Source organism: Idiotropiscis lumnitzeri, chromosome 1 (assembly GCF_059441095.1).
Source record: "Idiotropiscis lumnitzeri isolate Australia: NSW breed Sydney's pygmy pipehorse chromosome 1, RoL_Ilum_1.0, whole genome shotgun sequence".
Taxonomy (NCBI): Eukaryota; Metazoa; Chordata; class Actinopteri; order Syngnathiformes; family Syngnathidae; genus Idiotropiscis; species Idiotropiscis lumnitzeri.
In genome coordinates, this window is record NC_142391.1 from 42,410,354 (window position 1) to 42,426,640 (window position 16,287).

Consider the following 16,287-nt stretch of genomic DNA (forward strand, 5'->3'; position numbering starts at 1 on the left):
GAAATAAGTGACAACTTCAAAAAGCTTTTACTGGAGAATATGGCTACGCCCAACATATCGACAAATCAAAAGGATTAACATCTCCGTGGCTGATTTATATGAGAATGAGGAAATGTGGATGTGAGCAGATGCACCAGCAGCGCTACATGCTACATAAACAGACCTGATCAAAACCTAAAGTCCAGTTGAAAAATTGTTCAAATTTGCATTTTACACATTTGGAAATGTGGAAATATCTCCTTTTACTTCTGTAACACATAACAGTTTCAGTGAGATATGACACCATGAGCTGCACAGTGTCTACGGACTTCCGGGTTCGAAGGACCCCGTAGCTGTCTCAGGTGCCTTAATTAACTTTGCAACTCTTAATCTAGTTAGCCACTGATGTCAGCCTAATGTGCTGGACAAAAAGTGAAGACTTTTTTGTTAAAATCAATCATAAATACATTCCGGGACTGATAAAACCATTTCTGATTAAAATTTGCTGTTGACCATTTCTTGGTGCCATTTGATGCCTCCTTCGCAAAAACATTTGAAGGGCTGTAGCGTGTGACGTCAAACACGGCAAGACCTCAGCTTCTCACTCATGTTCGCTTCATGGAGCATCACATAAACTTGGGCGTTCTGCTTTCCGTGGATTAGTGGCATAACTTGATCAAGGACAAGAAGATCCAACAAATTGTGTTTAATGGATGTTTAATGAACAGAAACGCAAAACAAGAATTTCTCTCACTTGGTGTCACCAACTATGCAACACATTTACCAATCTATTGTTGCTTTTCTATTAGTTGAGATACAATACATAGACACCTTATATTCAATCAAAATAGGAATTCCAATGCACACAAGAAGTATACCCATATTCTTGAGAACATAATGGCAATAGATATCATACCTAAGCATCCCTACTCATTCAGCATTGCGAAACCTACAAGCATTTTAGTATGTGATACATTGATCTACAAATTCTTGCTTAAACATTGGTTCAGTCAAATGGGAAAATAACTCGATTCAAGTGCTCAAAGGTCAGTCTCCAAATTGCCGCATTGGAGTGAAGGCCAATTGATTTATATTTTTACTTACAACGGAGTCCTACAAGTCTCTTGACATGGAGATCTGCATTACTGCGCACATGTGTTGTTAAGAGTCAATTAACATCTAAAAAGATTGCCAGGCTTTTCTTTACATGACTTTGGAATTACCCTGCATCCAATAATGTTGCAATCTTCTGCATCGGTTAACATCGCCTTATGTTGATGGTTACTTGTACAGAAGCCAAACATTATTCATACTCCGGCCAAATTATGAGTCAGTCACTTTTTACTAAGATGAATGTGTTTTGACAAGAATATGTGAAAAAGAATTTTCAGAAGTACGAATGAAGTACAAATTGTTAGAATGTAACTAAAAATTATGCGTTTTTATTATTCTTATTCCTAACACAGGCACATCCAATGATCTAATTGAACAATATCGTGCAGATGTGTTAGTTGTTAGTAGCTGTAGTTAGGGATATCATGGTTTAAAATTGAGATTATTCTTGAAACACGAATATACTAAAAAAAAAAAGAAAATGAAGATGGGTCCCTCAAAACAGCGTCATAAGATTCTGGATTACATGACTGACTTTAAAAATGGGTTAGAAGTGCCATATTTTGCCTGAAAATACACAAACATTCAATTTGGCTTTTTGGCCCATGTGTGAATAATTTCACCAAACTCGGCTATATGTAACAGTTTTGTTTGGCCTCTAGAGAAATTTTAAAGAAGAAGTGATTTTTGGCTTTTTTTTTTTTTTGTCACAATCATTATTACTCATTATTATTAATCATTAATCCATACGTGCAGTAGCAGGGCTATATTGATCGCATAATTTAAGATGCCACAGCAACGGTTGTGTGGCCAAGTGGTTGGGCTCAGAGACTTGACTTCAAGCGGCAATCAGTGAGCAGAGTGAGCGCAATTCTTAAGCTTCCTTTACTGTTCATCAGTAATGTTGACTTGCCTCGGGCAAGGTCAAACCTCTTAAATGATAATCTAACAATTACTATTATGAAGGTTAACTCAATGCAATGACATGGAATTAATAATCGTGCACTCTGGAAACATACATTTTAGCAAGAAGCAAATACATAAGCAATTGTTAAGGTTGCTCGTTATTGTGAGCATTGTAACAATCTGCGCATAAACATTATATAGCTTGAGGATTTGACACCATGTGACATTTCACAACAGAGATTAAAACAAAAAAATTGTAATAATTACTTGAGTCAACAAGGCTCAGTTAAAAACCTTTGGCGCTACACTTTTTGATTGCAATGTGAGTAGTCTCGACTTCCATAACTTTCTTTGAAACAAAATGTCAAGCTGCCTCTGATGTCAGAGCCTTTAAACATTGACAAACTAATTTCTGACATCGGGAGCCTCCGTCCGGGGTTGCCACTGCTTGTCAATCTGGAGGAGGTGGACGAATGCCCAATTGATCCAACACAAGTTTCATCACCATAAAATAGTCAAGCAGCAGTTTGAACCAAGTTTACATCCAGAACCAGTTGAGCAGAATTTTCTAGCCATTGTGCTATCGATATGCATTTCACTTTAGATATATTTTGTTAAATGGCTCATAGAGCAATGATACTTATGTAATCTGGCTTTTTGACACACTGAGAACCTGTAATGAAATAGTCATAATGGGATATTTTTTTCCAAAAATACAAACCAGTGTGATACAACACTACTTCACATACATGTGATCATTGACACATTTATATGTAACACAATATACAATTTACTTTTCATGTTGACAGTATCAGGAACACAAAAATATTGGTTTTGTACAGCTCTTATCATGTATCCACTTTAAAGGGAATCAAACCAGATGTTTATTTATTCTTTGTCATCTGTCTTGACCTAGAAGAGTCCATACATACTCACACACGCATGAAATAAATAAAGGTGCACCCCGCCCCCACACACTCCCGCACACGCATCGTGCGCACGCACACAAAATGCAATCAATGCATAAAGAAGGTGAATGGGGACAGGGCAATAATCTATTTTCAGACCATCTCAGCAAGGAGAGATGCTGCAATGTACTGTAAAAGTCACTGTAGGTGACACAGCTCCAATTGCCCGATAAAACCAGCAGTTATGCTACACATCAAAGCAGTTTTTCTTATTGTATTGTTATAAATAAATGAATCACTTATGTTTGAACTTACAATATTTTTCTGACGTAGTGTTTGGTCATTTGACACCGACTATTTCTGCTGTACACAAGGCATTGCCGGTTAAAATGGATTCACTTGACTATGTATAGTATACAGTTACAAAACCAGTTTGACCATATGAGGCTACAAGTGTAACATATGGAGCTTCATGAAACTTGTCTCGTCACTTCTCTGCTATTTAAACTGAAATGTGAGCGACACAAGACGATACGTCTGCAATACAAATTTATAACACGCTGGTGCCTCCCTTTATAATGGGAATACAAAACACTGAGGTAATTTTACTTTAGTGCAGATTTGTTATAATTACTATTACTGTAATCACAAATATATGGTAAATAATAGCAAGGAGGAGTCTCTTCACTTTGAAGCTACTCTCAATTGTTCAAAAATAAAATACTCAAAAGCACATATGCTATCATTTAGTTAAAAGTATTAGTGTGGTGCTCTACTAATACAGACTTACTTATTAACTGTGTTGATACATGCATGCAATATAAACACATCGTAGTTAAACACACATCATCAGCCGCTGACCAGCTCCAGAAAGAAGAGTTTGTGCTGTCACAGCAGGTGAATAATATAAGATTGTGATGCTACACAAGATAGGCTACAACTGCCAGTTTGGCGAGGCTGGCAGACAACACATGGATGACCAACCCTGACAGTTGCAACATCCTGCTTGACCGCGCATACTGTATAAAGGCCTTCACTCACTAGCCAATGTTGCAATATGAGCAGTGAATCAAATTCCAACGTATCAAACACTGGCTTTATCCTGAGATAATAAAACAGTCTGTACTAAATTCTAATACATAGATTATTATTATTAAAAACAACTGTTACATTTATGAATAAGACTAAATATTAGTTCATTTTAAAATGCCAGCAGAGCGAGATGCTGGAATTATACTCTGCAATGCTCCAATAAGCACTTGCAAGTTGAAATAGAGGAAACAAGCCTCCACCTTAACAAGGAAAAGGATATTGAAAGGTGAGAAAACAAAATTACTTTCAGGAAGAAGGAGCTGCCACTCTTTAATCAAGCATTCTCCGCACACTCGGAAATCTTACTTGAGTTAGCATGTCCTGACACATTCGGGCTGAGGAAAAGTCCTTTTCTTATACGCCATTTTCTTGTCTTTCTCATTCCATTTTCTCTGGGAGATTAGCTGGAAGGGAACGTGTAGAGAAGAGAGATGGTAAACCGTTATACTCGGCCACTTTGTCCCTTCAGGAGAGAGCAATAAATCCCAGCTGAGCTGGTGCTGCTGCTCCGAGTCAACCTCCGAGCTGCTCTGGGGGCCATTCCACAGCCTCCGTCACAGCACATAGGCTCAGATGTGAAACAACTGGCCGGCAAGCCAGACAATGGAGCTTCGTCATCACAGCAGGTCGTCGTAGTCCAGCATTTTTGAGTGCTGGCGGCTTTTCCACAGGCGAAACAAGCGGAAGTTAAAGTACATCTCAATCATTTCTTTACCTAGAGAGAAAAGAAAATACAGACCAAATCCTGATTACAAAAGTGTCCATGATTTTGTCTTGGTTGGCTTGAGCTTGCAAAATGAGGTACAACTTTCAAGCAGTGACAGCATTATCTAGCTCAAGATAATGTATTTGGTTAATTTCAGTATCCATATCAGACTTATTCAAGCAAAACTATACCTTTATTGACAATCGTTATCTCTATCAAAGGATGTTTATTAACCCAGATATTTGTCACTATTCTTGACGGAGTCGAAAATCTCAATTCTCAATCATGACAAAAATGGTGACGGACGAGTAGCGGAGCAGGAGCGCAATGTGACACACATTGAGTGTGTTGACAGTACACTGAAGCAAATATAGGGATTGATATATTTAAAGTCAAACCCATAGCTCAACTACACATACTTGGGCTTCCGACCTATACGATGTACGAAGAGCAATATTGTACTGTGAGAAAGAGAGAAAGAGAGAGATTATGCAATAGATCCAATACCGATCCTGTGTCCCGCTGCTTGTACTGATTGTAGCAAACAGATGGGCGTTACGTCCCAGGAACGGAATAGTCCGTCCCTCCTGATATAGAATTTAAATATTTTTACTCCAAGCATGATTAAAATATTGTACTGCTGTTCCGTGTACTGGACCTTTTATCTGAGAGTTCATCTCAGAGAGGCGAGTGCAACCAAGAGAGAGAGAGAGACTGAACGAGACTCAAAGTCAGGAAAAACACGGAAGCAATACGAATGGCTGTGTGAAGATGCAATTGAGAGCCAAAATAAGCATGTATGGTTGCGTTTAAGTTGAGAAAAGGGATGAAGTGCAAGGAATACAGCCATCTCAACAGTGCGACCAAGGTCTCGTTTGATATAGCCGCATTTGGCGTTGTTTGGGGGGTAAAAGGTACCTACTTAATACTCCATTTAATAAGAAGAGACCCACGGCATTTTGTCCGAAGCAGCTAATGTATGAACAAATACGTTTTTATGGCAAAATCTAGCTATTGTGGATTTTAATCAGGTGTGTTTTATAGTCCGGAAACTACAGCGAGTGAATGTAAATAGGAAATTAGACAGCTAATAAATAATAAATTGATAATGTTTATGAATTTTGAAACCTGTGCCATTAGCTTCTTGTCATGCATCGATGTTTTTTTTTTTTTTTTAATGTATTTAGTCATATTTTTGTGTGGGGTGACGGACTAGTGAAAAGCAAAAAAGGACGAGGGCGCAGGACAATTAAGATGACAGGAGGGCGCCGAGGTCTCGGAAGGAGGATGGAGGCCGCACCGACAAAATAGGGTAAAATACCCATCTCTGGGAGCTAAAGAGAATCTATAAATGTAAAAGTGGAAAGGGCAGAGGCTTAAGATAACAGATGAGATAATTGAGAGAATAATTAGCATAGCATCAATAGCTGTCAGCAAAATGACATAGCGCAGCAGAGTTCACACTTGCGTTTGCTCGTACTCCCTAATGCACTTTCTTCATCAGTAAAAGGCTTTCTGACACTGACTAATGACAGTGATTAAAATGCACCAGCTGGGATTGTGAGGCAAATCAATACCGTCTGTATTTGTTTTGAAGAGGACATGCTTTGGATATTTGACTGCATTATTGCTTGTATAGTGTACGCAAATAGTTTGGTCTCTGATGGTTAAGATTTGGCAGGGTTGAGAACCAAGGGAAGCAAGGCAGGAGTTCTCTGTAATGTAAAAAAACAAGCCAATTTGTCATCATTAAAAAAGAAGTCATGTCCAAAAAGCAGGTACAAAGTAACAAACAAACAATCACACTAAACTCACCAAGGTACGTGACAACTGACAGAGACTACTGGCACTGGCAACAAGCAAGCAACAACAAAAAAATGAACTAAAGAAAAGTCAAACTAAATACAAACAAACAGACGACACAACAAGGAGCACCTGGACAAGACATGAGTAGCTGAAGGAGGTGATTGGTCGACACAAGGGACAGGGCTGACGAGAACAGGTGAACGCAAAACCCTTACGAGACAGACATGAGACAAAACTAAATATATTCAAACAAAACAAAAGTCCATGATCATGATCCATGTTTTCACCCCTCTAGAGGTGTTTGCTGTGGAACATGGTAGACTGAGTTATAGCTCATCCCAAACAAGGGGAAATAAATACTGTGTAATAGAGGGATGTCCAGTTTACAAACTGGTTCATTGGTTATGTAAAGTGATCTTACCTTGTGCAGACAATTCTAGTGGTGACTTGAATTCAACAGAGGAGGGTCTCATCAGCCTCTTCAACGTCTGAATCAGCTGCAAGAAGCGAGGACAGAAGGAAAATATAGTTTCAAATAAAAACAAAGTGATTACGCAGATACCTAATGGAACGCCTGGAATAGAAAAGGCCAAGCCAGACTTTGGTGGTCTCCAAGCAGCATGAACTGACGCAGTAAAGGTCAATGGGCCACGCTTTGTAATGACATTTTCCCTCAGTAGAGTAATCTGATGTATAGAAAGAGCTTCTGTTTACATAGCGTGCTGGAGTTTATTTGTCAAACCTCACTTTTATCAAATATGATGTTAGCTCATGCAGCAAAACTCTAACTGCACAGGAAAATGCAAATCGAAATATTTGCACAGATCTAAACTTTCAGCACATTTGCACTTGTCCACATGATCAAGAGCAAGTGGATGTCCAGTAAAAATGTCCTTTTTATACATTGTCCTGAGTCACGTGATGTTGCCCCCGATCTATTTTTCGTTGCTAATTTGTAATTTATTATACCTTCTTCTTTTGCCTTCGTAAATGAATACTTTTTGGGAATTTCCCCCAAACTCCTGCATTCCTTGCCTGCTTCCCTACACTTATCCACCACCACACCGAACCCTCCACTCTAAACGTGACAAGCTGATTGTGTAGTTATAAGCGGCATCACCTGAAGACAGCTCACGCTATAAATAGCACCGACCCAGCTGAGCTTGCAGGAGCACGCACAGGCAGCAGCAGTTCGATTGATCAATTATGACAGTGCTAATATCACAGATCTATTCTCTATATCATTTTCAAATTAACACCTTCGACAAGGCAAGTCTGTAGTAATAGTCAAGAAAAACAAAAAAAGCATGATGATGACTGTTTTCGTTCATCACAATAGATTATCTTCAGCTGCCATAACAATGCAACAGACGTTAGGCAGCCACGTGAGAAATCCATTAATATTCCTTGTTTTTATCCCACACAGACACCTTCCTGAAAGATGCAGCTATAAACATTACAAACACCAATGTTTCACTTTGAGAAGGAAAACATCTCAGCGCAAGAAAAGTTATGTCACAAAAAGTTTTCATTGCTGAGTGTAGAGCCTGTTTTAACAAATACATTAATTAAAACTGTCACAACTGCATTCTTCATGTTTAAGATGGATGACAGTCAGAATAAAAAGTCAATAAGAGTGCCGGTGGACTTTTTCCGGGCCAGTCCTGGCCATCACGGCCGCCAGTTAACGATTGTGTTTTCCGTGCAAGACACAGGCGATTATTAATTTTTGCCGTATAATGTTATTTTGATGTGTGGGATCAGTATTTGTTTAACGGTGGCGGCTCAGTCCCACACCTAATTCGGCTTATGAAGCCGCGCCATCGGCTTGAGAGCACAAGCTGCAAAGTCAGCAGCTTTGAAGGCTGCGAAGAGTGAGCTTTTAAAAGATTGTGTGCATCCTTCACATTGGGTTAGCTCTGTTGCTACAAACGTAACATCTGAGCATTTCGTTCTTTAGGCGAGAGAGATGGAGGGGGTAGTAATAGTGTTAAAATCTTATCAATACTCATCCCTCATGGCTAGGACTACCAAACGACAGGAACACAACGTTGCTGCCACCGTAATGCGTTGGCCGAAATGACAAGGGCAGAACAGGAGCACATTAACATCAGAGCAGCTTAACAAAAGCAAAGGGAAAGCTGGTTGTCATAGGAAGGAGTCCATTGACAGGCCCTTGTCTCGGTCTGATCTGAGAACGATCCACCAAGCCAGATTCATTTCCCAAGATAGCTACAAGATCTGGTTTTGTGGAAATCAGCAGAACCATGCAGGGAATAGGTTAACAGCAGATCTACTGCAGTGAGACTTCCTATCTGAGAGGGTCAGAGTGAGGCAAGCAAGAGGACTCTTGATGGAGTTCACTTTCTCAAGGAAAGAAGGTACGGAGGCTGCCGACAAGCGGAAACGTTCAAAATAAGCAGATCTGGTTTTTGAGTGCAGGGAGGCAGGCTGGAAAGCCATCATATGCCCCGTCAAAGGGGGATGCAGGGCCTTCGTTGGCCTGGCCCCAATCCTCGCACTTCCACCTGTCGAGTGAGCGAGTGTGAAGGTTGTCACAATTCTCCAAAGTGCTCCGACACCCTCACCCTGTCCTTGTTGCACACTTCGGTTGAGCCAGCATCCATGGTCCCTCAGCATAAGAATTTTATTCAGAATTGGCCGAGGACTTGACCCAAAAAAGTTTGCTGGAATTCCTTTGCCTGTGCCTGGAACATCTTTTCAAGTGCAAGTATCGTATTAATACATAGAATTTTTATATGTGTAATTTTTTTAAGTCACCAATGTATTTGTTATACTAGTGTATTTGCTGTACTTGGCGACCATCTGTGCTGCAGATCGTGGAGGGGCTGCAAATAGTGAAGCCACAGCTGCCAATTGACTAGAAGCCAAAGCCAGAGTTTTTACTTTCCTACAGCCTTATAACATATATTTAAGCAGCAACTGGCGCTGCCATGATTGATGACGCAGTCAAGTGAATTCTTTCAATGAGTTTTTATTCATTTTCAATTTAGATTAGTTTGTACCCTGAGAGTAAAGCGTCACACTTGCTTTCTACTATCCAAAGTCTGACACAGCATCTGTAAGAGATGATAATAATGTATTTTATTGTGTGGGCATGTGCATGTGCATTATGTGTGAGTAGCCTGCATATGGCAAGTGTGCATTTGACTCTGTGGGGGTGGATGAACAAGCGCATGGAGGAGGTATAAGGGTGCAAGTAAATGAAGGGAGCACGTAATTGCAACAAGGGTCAGTAAGTCCATGTGTGAATTGAGTGGGCATCATTTTCCTGTCATTTCGAAGTGTAGCGTATTGTATGTTTGAGAAAGCACTTTGTCTATTTAATGCTTGTGCTGGTTACAAGGCAGAGGAGATGTGAAAAAGGTCATTAGTCACAAATGACGCACACACTCACACACTTACTTAAAAAAAAATACCCATTGTTTATTATTTTCTGAAGCAAGCTCCTGGGATATATATAGAGCTTAAACCAACAGCTTGCCTGATCATCTTCACACTGCTGTTCTCAGCATATGGCATTTAGAACGCGTTTATTTGCACTCACAGTACACGCCGAGTACGCATGCGCTGTTCGTGCACACATTTGCAGCTCTTTTCATGTTCAAAGGTTGCATGTTTAAGTTCTCTATTCGCAAGTGTTAGTCACGAAACCAAGACTGATTACCTTTTCTCCATTTGCACTCCCTAACACATAGCAGCCCATGATGTGAATGAGGTTGGGCTCAGGGTTCAGCTTACTCATCAACCTCCCCAGCTGCCGCCAGAACCTGCATACAGAAGAGAGGTTCCGAAGTCAATGACAATAGGCTCAAGAGCAGCGGAGGAAATTAGAAAAGAGAATTGGAAAAAAGGCTGAGGAAAATTTATTAATACTGCAATGATCCTCACGAACTCAAATGTGCATATGATGGATGCAATTAAAAAAATATAGATTACTGGAATAATGTTTGGTTGACTCAAAACACATTTGAAGAAATGATAACTTTAACTTCTTTCAGATTTTTAACAGAATTCAATTCGCGTGCATGCGTGCGTGCGTGCGTGTGTGTGTGTAAATACTTACTGGATCATATCCTCCTCCTTTTCCACTTTGGCGAAGGTGGCCACCTTATTCTTCAGAAGATACAGATGACCTGGTCCTCCCTGGCGAAAGATTCAATTTAAAAGTCATGACACAGAGTGGTCAACCAACCGCCTGTATATGTCATGTATGGCATGTTATGACCCAATAATGTCACAGTATTCCTAAAATGTAACTCATCTTGTCACTCACTTGGCAGAAAATGAGCAAGTTCCAAATTTTACAGCCTTTTCTGTAAGCAGTCAGCTTCTTCTTGATCTCCTCTGAGTGTCATGGTGTGAATAAGAGAGAGAGACAACCAGAGAGATGGGTGTCACTTTTCACCACTCAAATGATGAAACACATACGATGTCTGTCCCTTGACAGCATCATGTCAAATAATGACTCATCTCAGTGCTTCAGCAGCTGGAAATATGCCACCTTGTCCTTCTCACCTTCACACAGCATTGTGCCTAATGCTAAAACTGCAAAACATGTCATACTCACCGAGGATGTCATCAAATGTAGCATGTTCGTGGTCCTGAAAATAGGAGAAGAACAAGCATTATTTAACCACTGTCATGATCTGTATTTGGTGTTTTGGGTTTCGTATTTAGTTTCATGTTTTTTCCTAGTGTTTGGTGAGTCTCATCATGTTCACTCTGTCCATCTGTGTTTGTCTACCCAAGCCCCAGTGTGAACCAATCAACTCCTTCCAACCCTTTGCGTCCTGCCCAGGAGCTCCTCGATGCCTCGTTATTTTGTTTGTATTTAGTTCCCTGTTTGCTTTCAGTCCTTGTCGGTGCCTTGTCCCTGTTGATTTTCATGTCCACGTCAGTTGTCCTCCTGCCTGTTTTGCCCAGTCAAGTCATTGTGTTTCGTTGGTTCCTGTTGTTTTGCATGTTTTGATATTATTAGTTTTTTTTTCCAAGTTCCTTGTTTGCCTTTTGTTTTGTCAATTAAAAACCCCTTTAAGTTACTCCTGCCTCATGTCCCTGCATTTTTCTCCTCCTTTCCCTCAACTCCAAACCGACAACCACATTGAACAGCCAAGTAATAAGAAAGGTGCAGCATGAAAATAAAAAAAATCAATCACAAATATTTAGTTCAATGCGTTTAAAGTGCTTATGTATGAAGTTACAAATGAAATGGCGATAAAATAATTTGAATCCATCAGGTTTAGTCCTACATCCCGACCGAAAAGCTGCACTCCATTTATCCATCTGTCTCACTATCAAACCACAAATGTTCTGATTTCTTTGAATCTAAAAAGATGAACAATGACAAGCTCATTCTCCTTGTATCCATGTGCAGCATTCTAAATAAATTTTTGTACTAATCAATAAAAGGATGATTCTGTCAGTCCTGATGGAAGGTCCGTCAATCAGTCACTGATGGACTCCCGTTTCGCTGACGACTGACGGAAACACGCGCAATATGTCTCCCATGTTTGTTTGCGGAGATGAATATAACCCAGGGTTTTTTCGAGCCGACTGCAATGGCTCATCTCCTTCCTCTAATTGGACGTTCCCAGGCCCTTGCTCCTCTGTTTACATGCTAGAACCTCCCACCTGAAATCTCACATAGGAGGGAGGAGGTAGAAATGTTTTGGAGTAATGGGATGATCGCCATCATTTGATGGAGACGTCTGCTTATGATGGTGTCACGTCATTGACGCCTGTCAAAGAAGCACCGCCTGCGTGGCAGAATTTTTACTATTACTGCCACAAATGTCCACAAAGATCTTTGCTTCAAGTGGGTTTAAATTAAAGTTAAAGAAAAAAGAACACTGTTAAGCTTAAAAATTTCACAAATGCTGGCACCCTTATTACTTTTGATTGTTACCAACAGAAATCCTACATTCTGTATCTTTGAGTCTAATATTTTACGGACTATATGTGTATTTATTTGCATGTAAACCTTTCTGGTTATGGTTTTCTGTAATATCTTGGTGAAAGGATTTGGTTTGACAGTATTTTGTCAATTACTTCCAGGTTGGGTCAGATACACTGGATGTTTATCAGACAGAAACGAGACAATTATATCATATGATGGACTTTTATTATCTTTGATTTATTTACTACTGGTTTACAATGCGCACAGGGTGTTATGTATTTTGTTTATTTATTGAATGTTTGAGTCAAAGCGATGCTTTTAAGTTTTGGTTGTAAATATTATGGAATTTCTTTGTTTTAGTTTTCAATGTATGAGGCGTGGCTCAGCACCCTCCCAGTTAGTGCTGCGAATGCGTCTGACATAGTATGTAGTAGTACAAGAAGATCTGTTGATCCTTAAGTGTGACAAACTATAATTCACACGGTGGAGGCGTGCTAAAAATAATGATGAAAGAGTGATGGACTGACGATGACATTCTTGATCAGATGATTTAAAAGAGGTTCAAGAAATCTTTTACAAAGTTCTACTCACATAAAGAATTGGAATGATGGAAGGGTCATCTCTACGAATGATGTTAGGAACATATTCAGCCTTCGGAACCTTGGAGGATACAAGCTGATGGAGCCAAATAAACATGCAAAGCAAGAGCGAGGGTTCAATATAACAGATCACAACATGAAGGGGAATGTTATATTATATACGAACCATATTCATATAATAATGTCAGAGTAAACACTGCTGACGAGTGAATTATGAAACTTACAATGATTTTAGGTGGGATGAAGTCATCTCCTTCACAGGCTACTCTCTCAATCTCTCTTTCATCCCCCCAGTCAGCATCCTCATCCAAGCCTTCATTGAGGGTCCCTGATGAGGTCTGGATATCTCCACCTGGCTCAGACACACACGCACGCACACGCACGCACACACAACAACAACAAAGGGTGAGATAAATGAATAATACCAACAGGATTAAAGAGTACGTGCGTCATTAAAAAATGCTGCACCTGTCGTTTTATTTCTGAATAATGGGGGTGGGAGTTCACAACAAGCTCCCGAATGACCCCAGTTGCAACTCTCGCCTCTACTATACAAATTAACCAGATGGATAACACAGAAATAAACAGTGTGCAGCCATGCAAGATCAAACAAGCATTGAAGGCAATACTGCCAATTATAATGTACAAAAAGGGTGCATTAGTTCTTTATTTGTGTCTTTCAAAATAAAATATATCGTATGTATTTATGCATGCGTGTGCGTGCGTGTGTGTGTGGAGCGGGGTGGTTAAAGTGTGTTAGAATATATAAATTATTTCAAATGGAACTGAATTCCACTAAGGAGGTTCTACTGTTGCAAGAATTCTAAATCACTGTTAGATTTTCAAGCTCAGAACACACTAAACTACATTGCCAACCTAAGAATATTGGGAATTTTAAAATTGTGCTTCCATAGTTTCTTAATATTATCATAATAATCTGAATTATTCCGACAATATCCCACAAGGAAAGAGCCGCATGCATTTTCAGCCTTAGTTTATGTACATCATCTCCATGCATATGCATTTTAAGTAGTGCGTCAATCTTGTTTGTGTAAGCACATTTTCATTGTCCTCGTGAAATATTCGGGTATATTCTTCTGCTTGCATGCAGTGTGGAATAAGTGTTGTCTTGGTTTGTCCGTGGGGGCGAGTGATGGAGAGGGTGCTGACTCACTGTCTCTGGAGTCATGCAGTGAGTCAGGCTTGACAGGGGTGGGGTCACTCCACGAGCGGCTAAAACTCTTGGCTCTGCGATCGGCAAAGGCTGATGATTACAAGAGAAAGACACTTATTTACAATTCGCATGTCATTTCACACTCTGAAAGAGAAGCACAGTAAGCCCAAGAGATCAGATATACTAACCAGCAAAATTTTACTCAATGATTCAGGACGAACTTAATAAGTGTTCCTGAAGGGTAATTGTCTTTCGTGCTTTCAGCTAATGTTGTGCGATAATTTAATTTGTTGAGTATTGATTAAAGATTTACTTTTACGGCATTTAAGCCGATAACAATAGTAAGTTGATGCAAAGCACATTATAGGTCAAAAAGGAAGTATTTGGTTGTGACTTCAGTTAATTATGTGCTGCAGTGCTGACACAAAACTGTAAGTCAGACAAGGCGAGATCGTCACAGCATGAGGTTATTGTCAGGCACCCTGAGGTGTGTGTGCTTGTTTGGGAACCTTGCAGGTTGGTGTGGTCGGCAGCTGGATCCAATTCACCCAATCTCTGCTGCTTCTATTTAAGACGCCAAGACATGCCAAGACATTGCCAGATTGTCTACTCGCTACATGACGTTTGTAGCCATCTCGCTTTCTTGATCGTTGAGTAACCTATTGTGTATTCGAGTAGATTTTGCCTAACCTTTTATCCAACCTCAGATAACATTCTGAGTTGATTGCTTCCTTGGACCACGCACAGCCAGCCGACCATCCTACCCGCCTGTCTACAATCTGCTTGACCTGACTGCTTCGTCTTTCTCACAAACAAATATGGTCTCATCCAAAAATATTATATTTTACCCAAATATCTAAAATATATATGGAGGGACTTTATTCTACAAATTATCCATCCCCCTTGTGTTGCAAACAACTGGAGCTCATCACAGCTGAGGCAAGAACACCTATGGACAATTTCAACTTCAATCTCAGTTAACCTAGCATGCAAATGTGTGGAATGTGGGAGGAAACTTTTTACCCAGAGAAAACCCATGTAGGACCGCAGAGAGTATTCAAAATCCACGCAAAGTTGTACAAGCAGACATATTAACCACTATGCACCGTGCTCTCTCTGTCAACAATTGATGTGACAAAATGGTTTTTCCCCAAAGCAGGATGACTGCGGTAACAGGCAGACATTTTTCATAAAAGGAGGAGGTAAAATGAAAAGGGGTAGTCCATTCTAGCTGGAAATGAGTTATTAAGCTCTTGGGCTCAGTCCTTACACCGCACAAGTACGTTAGTGGGGTGCCAGCATAGTATATGTCACTATGGATGCTTCACGCCTAAAGCCCTAACGGATGAACATAAATCAACAACAGCACTTTCATTTACAAGACACACATTCACTTACTCTGGACCTTCATTCTTCGGCTTCCCACCATCCTAAGGTGTTTGCGGAAGTTTCTATCATGTTAGGGAAAAGACAAAATGACAGACGTCAGGAACAGGCACCATAATGACAGAAATAAAGTACTGTAAAATCTTTTGTAAACACGGATGAACACACAGGTAATGATCATGTTATGTTGCAGCTGATGTTGGGTCTACAAAAATGAGTGCACAGTGAACATACAGCATGGATCAACCCACAAAGCCATAGAAGACCACACTTACAGGAACTGTAGTTGGAAAACTAGAAAATTGTCCAAAAAATATCTCAACTTGGTGAAGAATTGGCGAGGACTAGTCAATCTCAAACCTTAATTTATGACCAATGACCAAATAAAGTTGCAAGTCACAAGATGTATGTTCGTACGAACCAAGTACAGTCAAATATTAGTGGCAAATACAGAGCATATTTGACATAGACTGAGATAAACGACAATTTCAGGCGGTTTCAGTAATCTTGCCAAAAATAGATTTGCAAGAAGCAAACTTTTTACAAAAAACAAACTAAAACAAAAGTGAGTTCTTGTAGTCGCCACTTTCGTTCTTTGTGTGTGTGTGTGTGTAAAAATTGTGCTTTGCAGCGTGTGTACCTGAACAGTCAAGTACTGTACCTGATTACAAGTATGTCTGTAATTTTTTGATTTGCCC

The 16,287-nt window shown here is 40.0% G+C and overlaps 1 protein-coding gene across 1 annotated transcript in view; it reads right to left on the reverse strand.

Moving 5' to 3' along the window:
• Positions 1-1,767: 1,767 nt before the first annotated feature.
• The window catches only part of nsmfb (NMDA receptor synaptonuclear signaling and neuronal migration factor b), a 35,037-nt gene continuing 20,517 nt past the window's right edge, over positions 1,768-16,287 (reverse strand). The window contains exons 5-14 of the mRNA XM_088301609.1: positions 15,602-15,654; positions 14,204-14,293; positions 13,254-13,381; positions 13,022-13,105; positions 11,102-11,135; positions 10,808-10,878; positions 10,598-10,677; positions 10,199-10,301; positions 6,932-7,007; positions 1,768-4,713 (exon numbers count right to left, since the gene is read on the reverse strand). Of these exons, the coding sequence (XP_088157735.1) occupies positions 4,616-4,713; positions 6,932-7,007; positions 10,199-10,301; positions 10,598-10,677; positions 10,808-10,878; positions 11,102-11,135; positions 13,022-13,105; positions 13,254-13,381; positions 14,204-14,293; positions 15,602-15,654 (817 nt within the window). The 3' untranslated portion in view covers positions 1,768-4,615. The remainder of the gene's footprint in view (positions 4,714-6,931; positions 7,008-10,198; positions 10,302-10,597; positions 10,678-10,807; positions 10,879-11,101; positions 11,136-13,021; positions 13,106-13,253; positions 13,382-14,203; positions 14,294-15,601; positions 15,655-16,287) is intronic.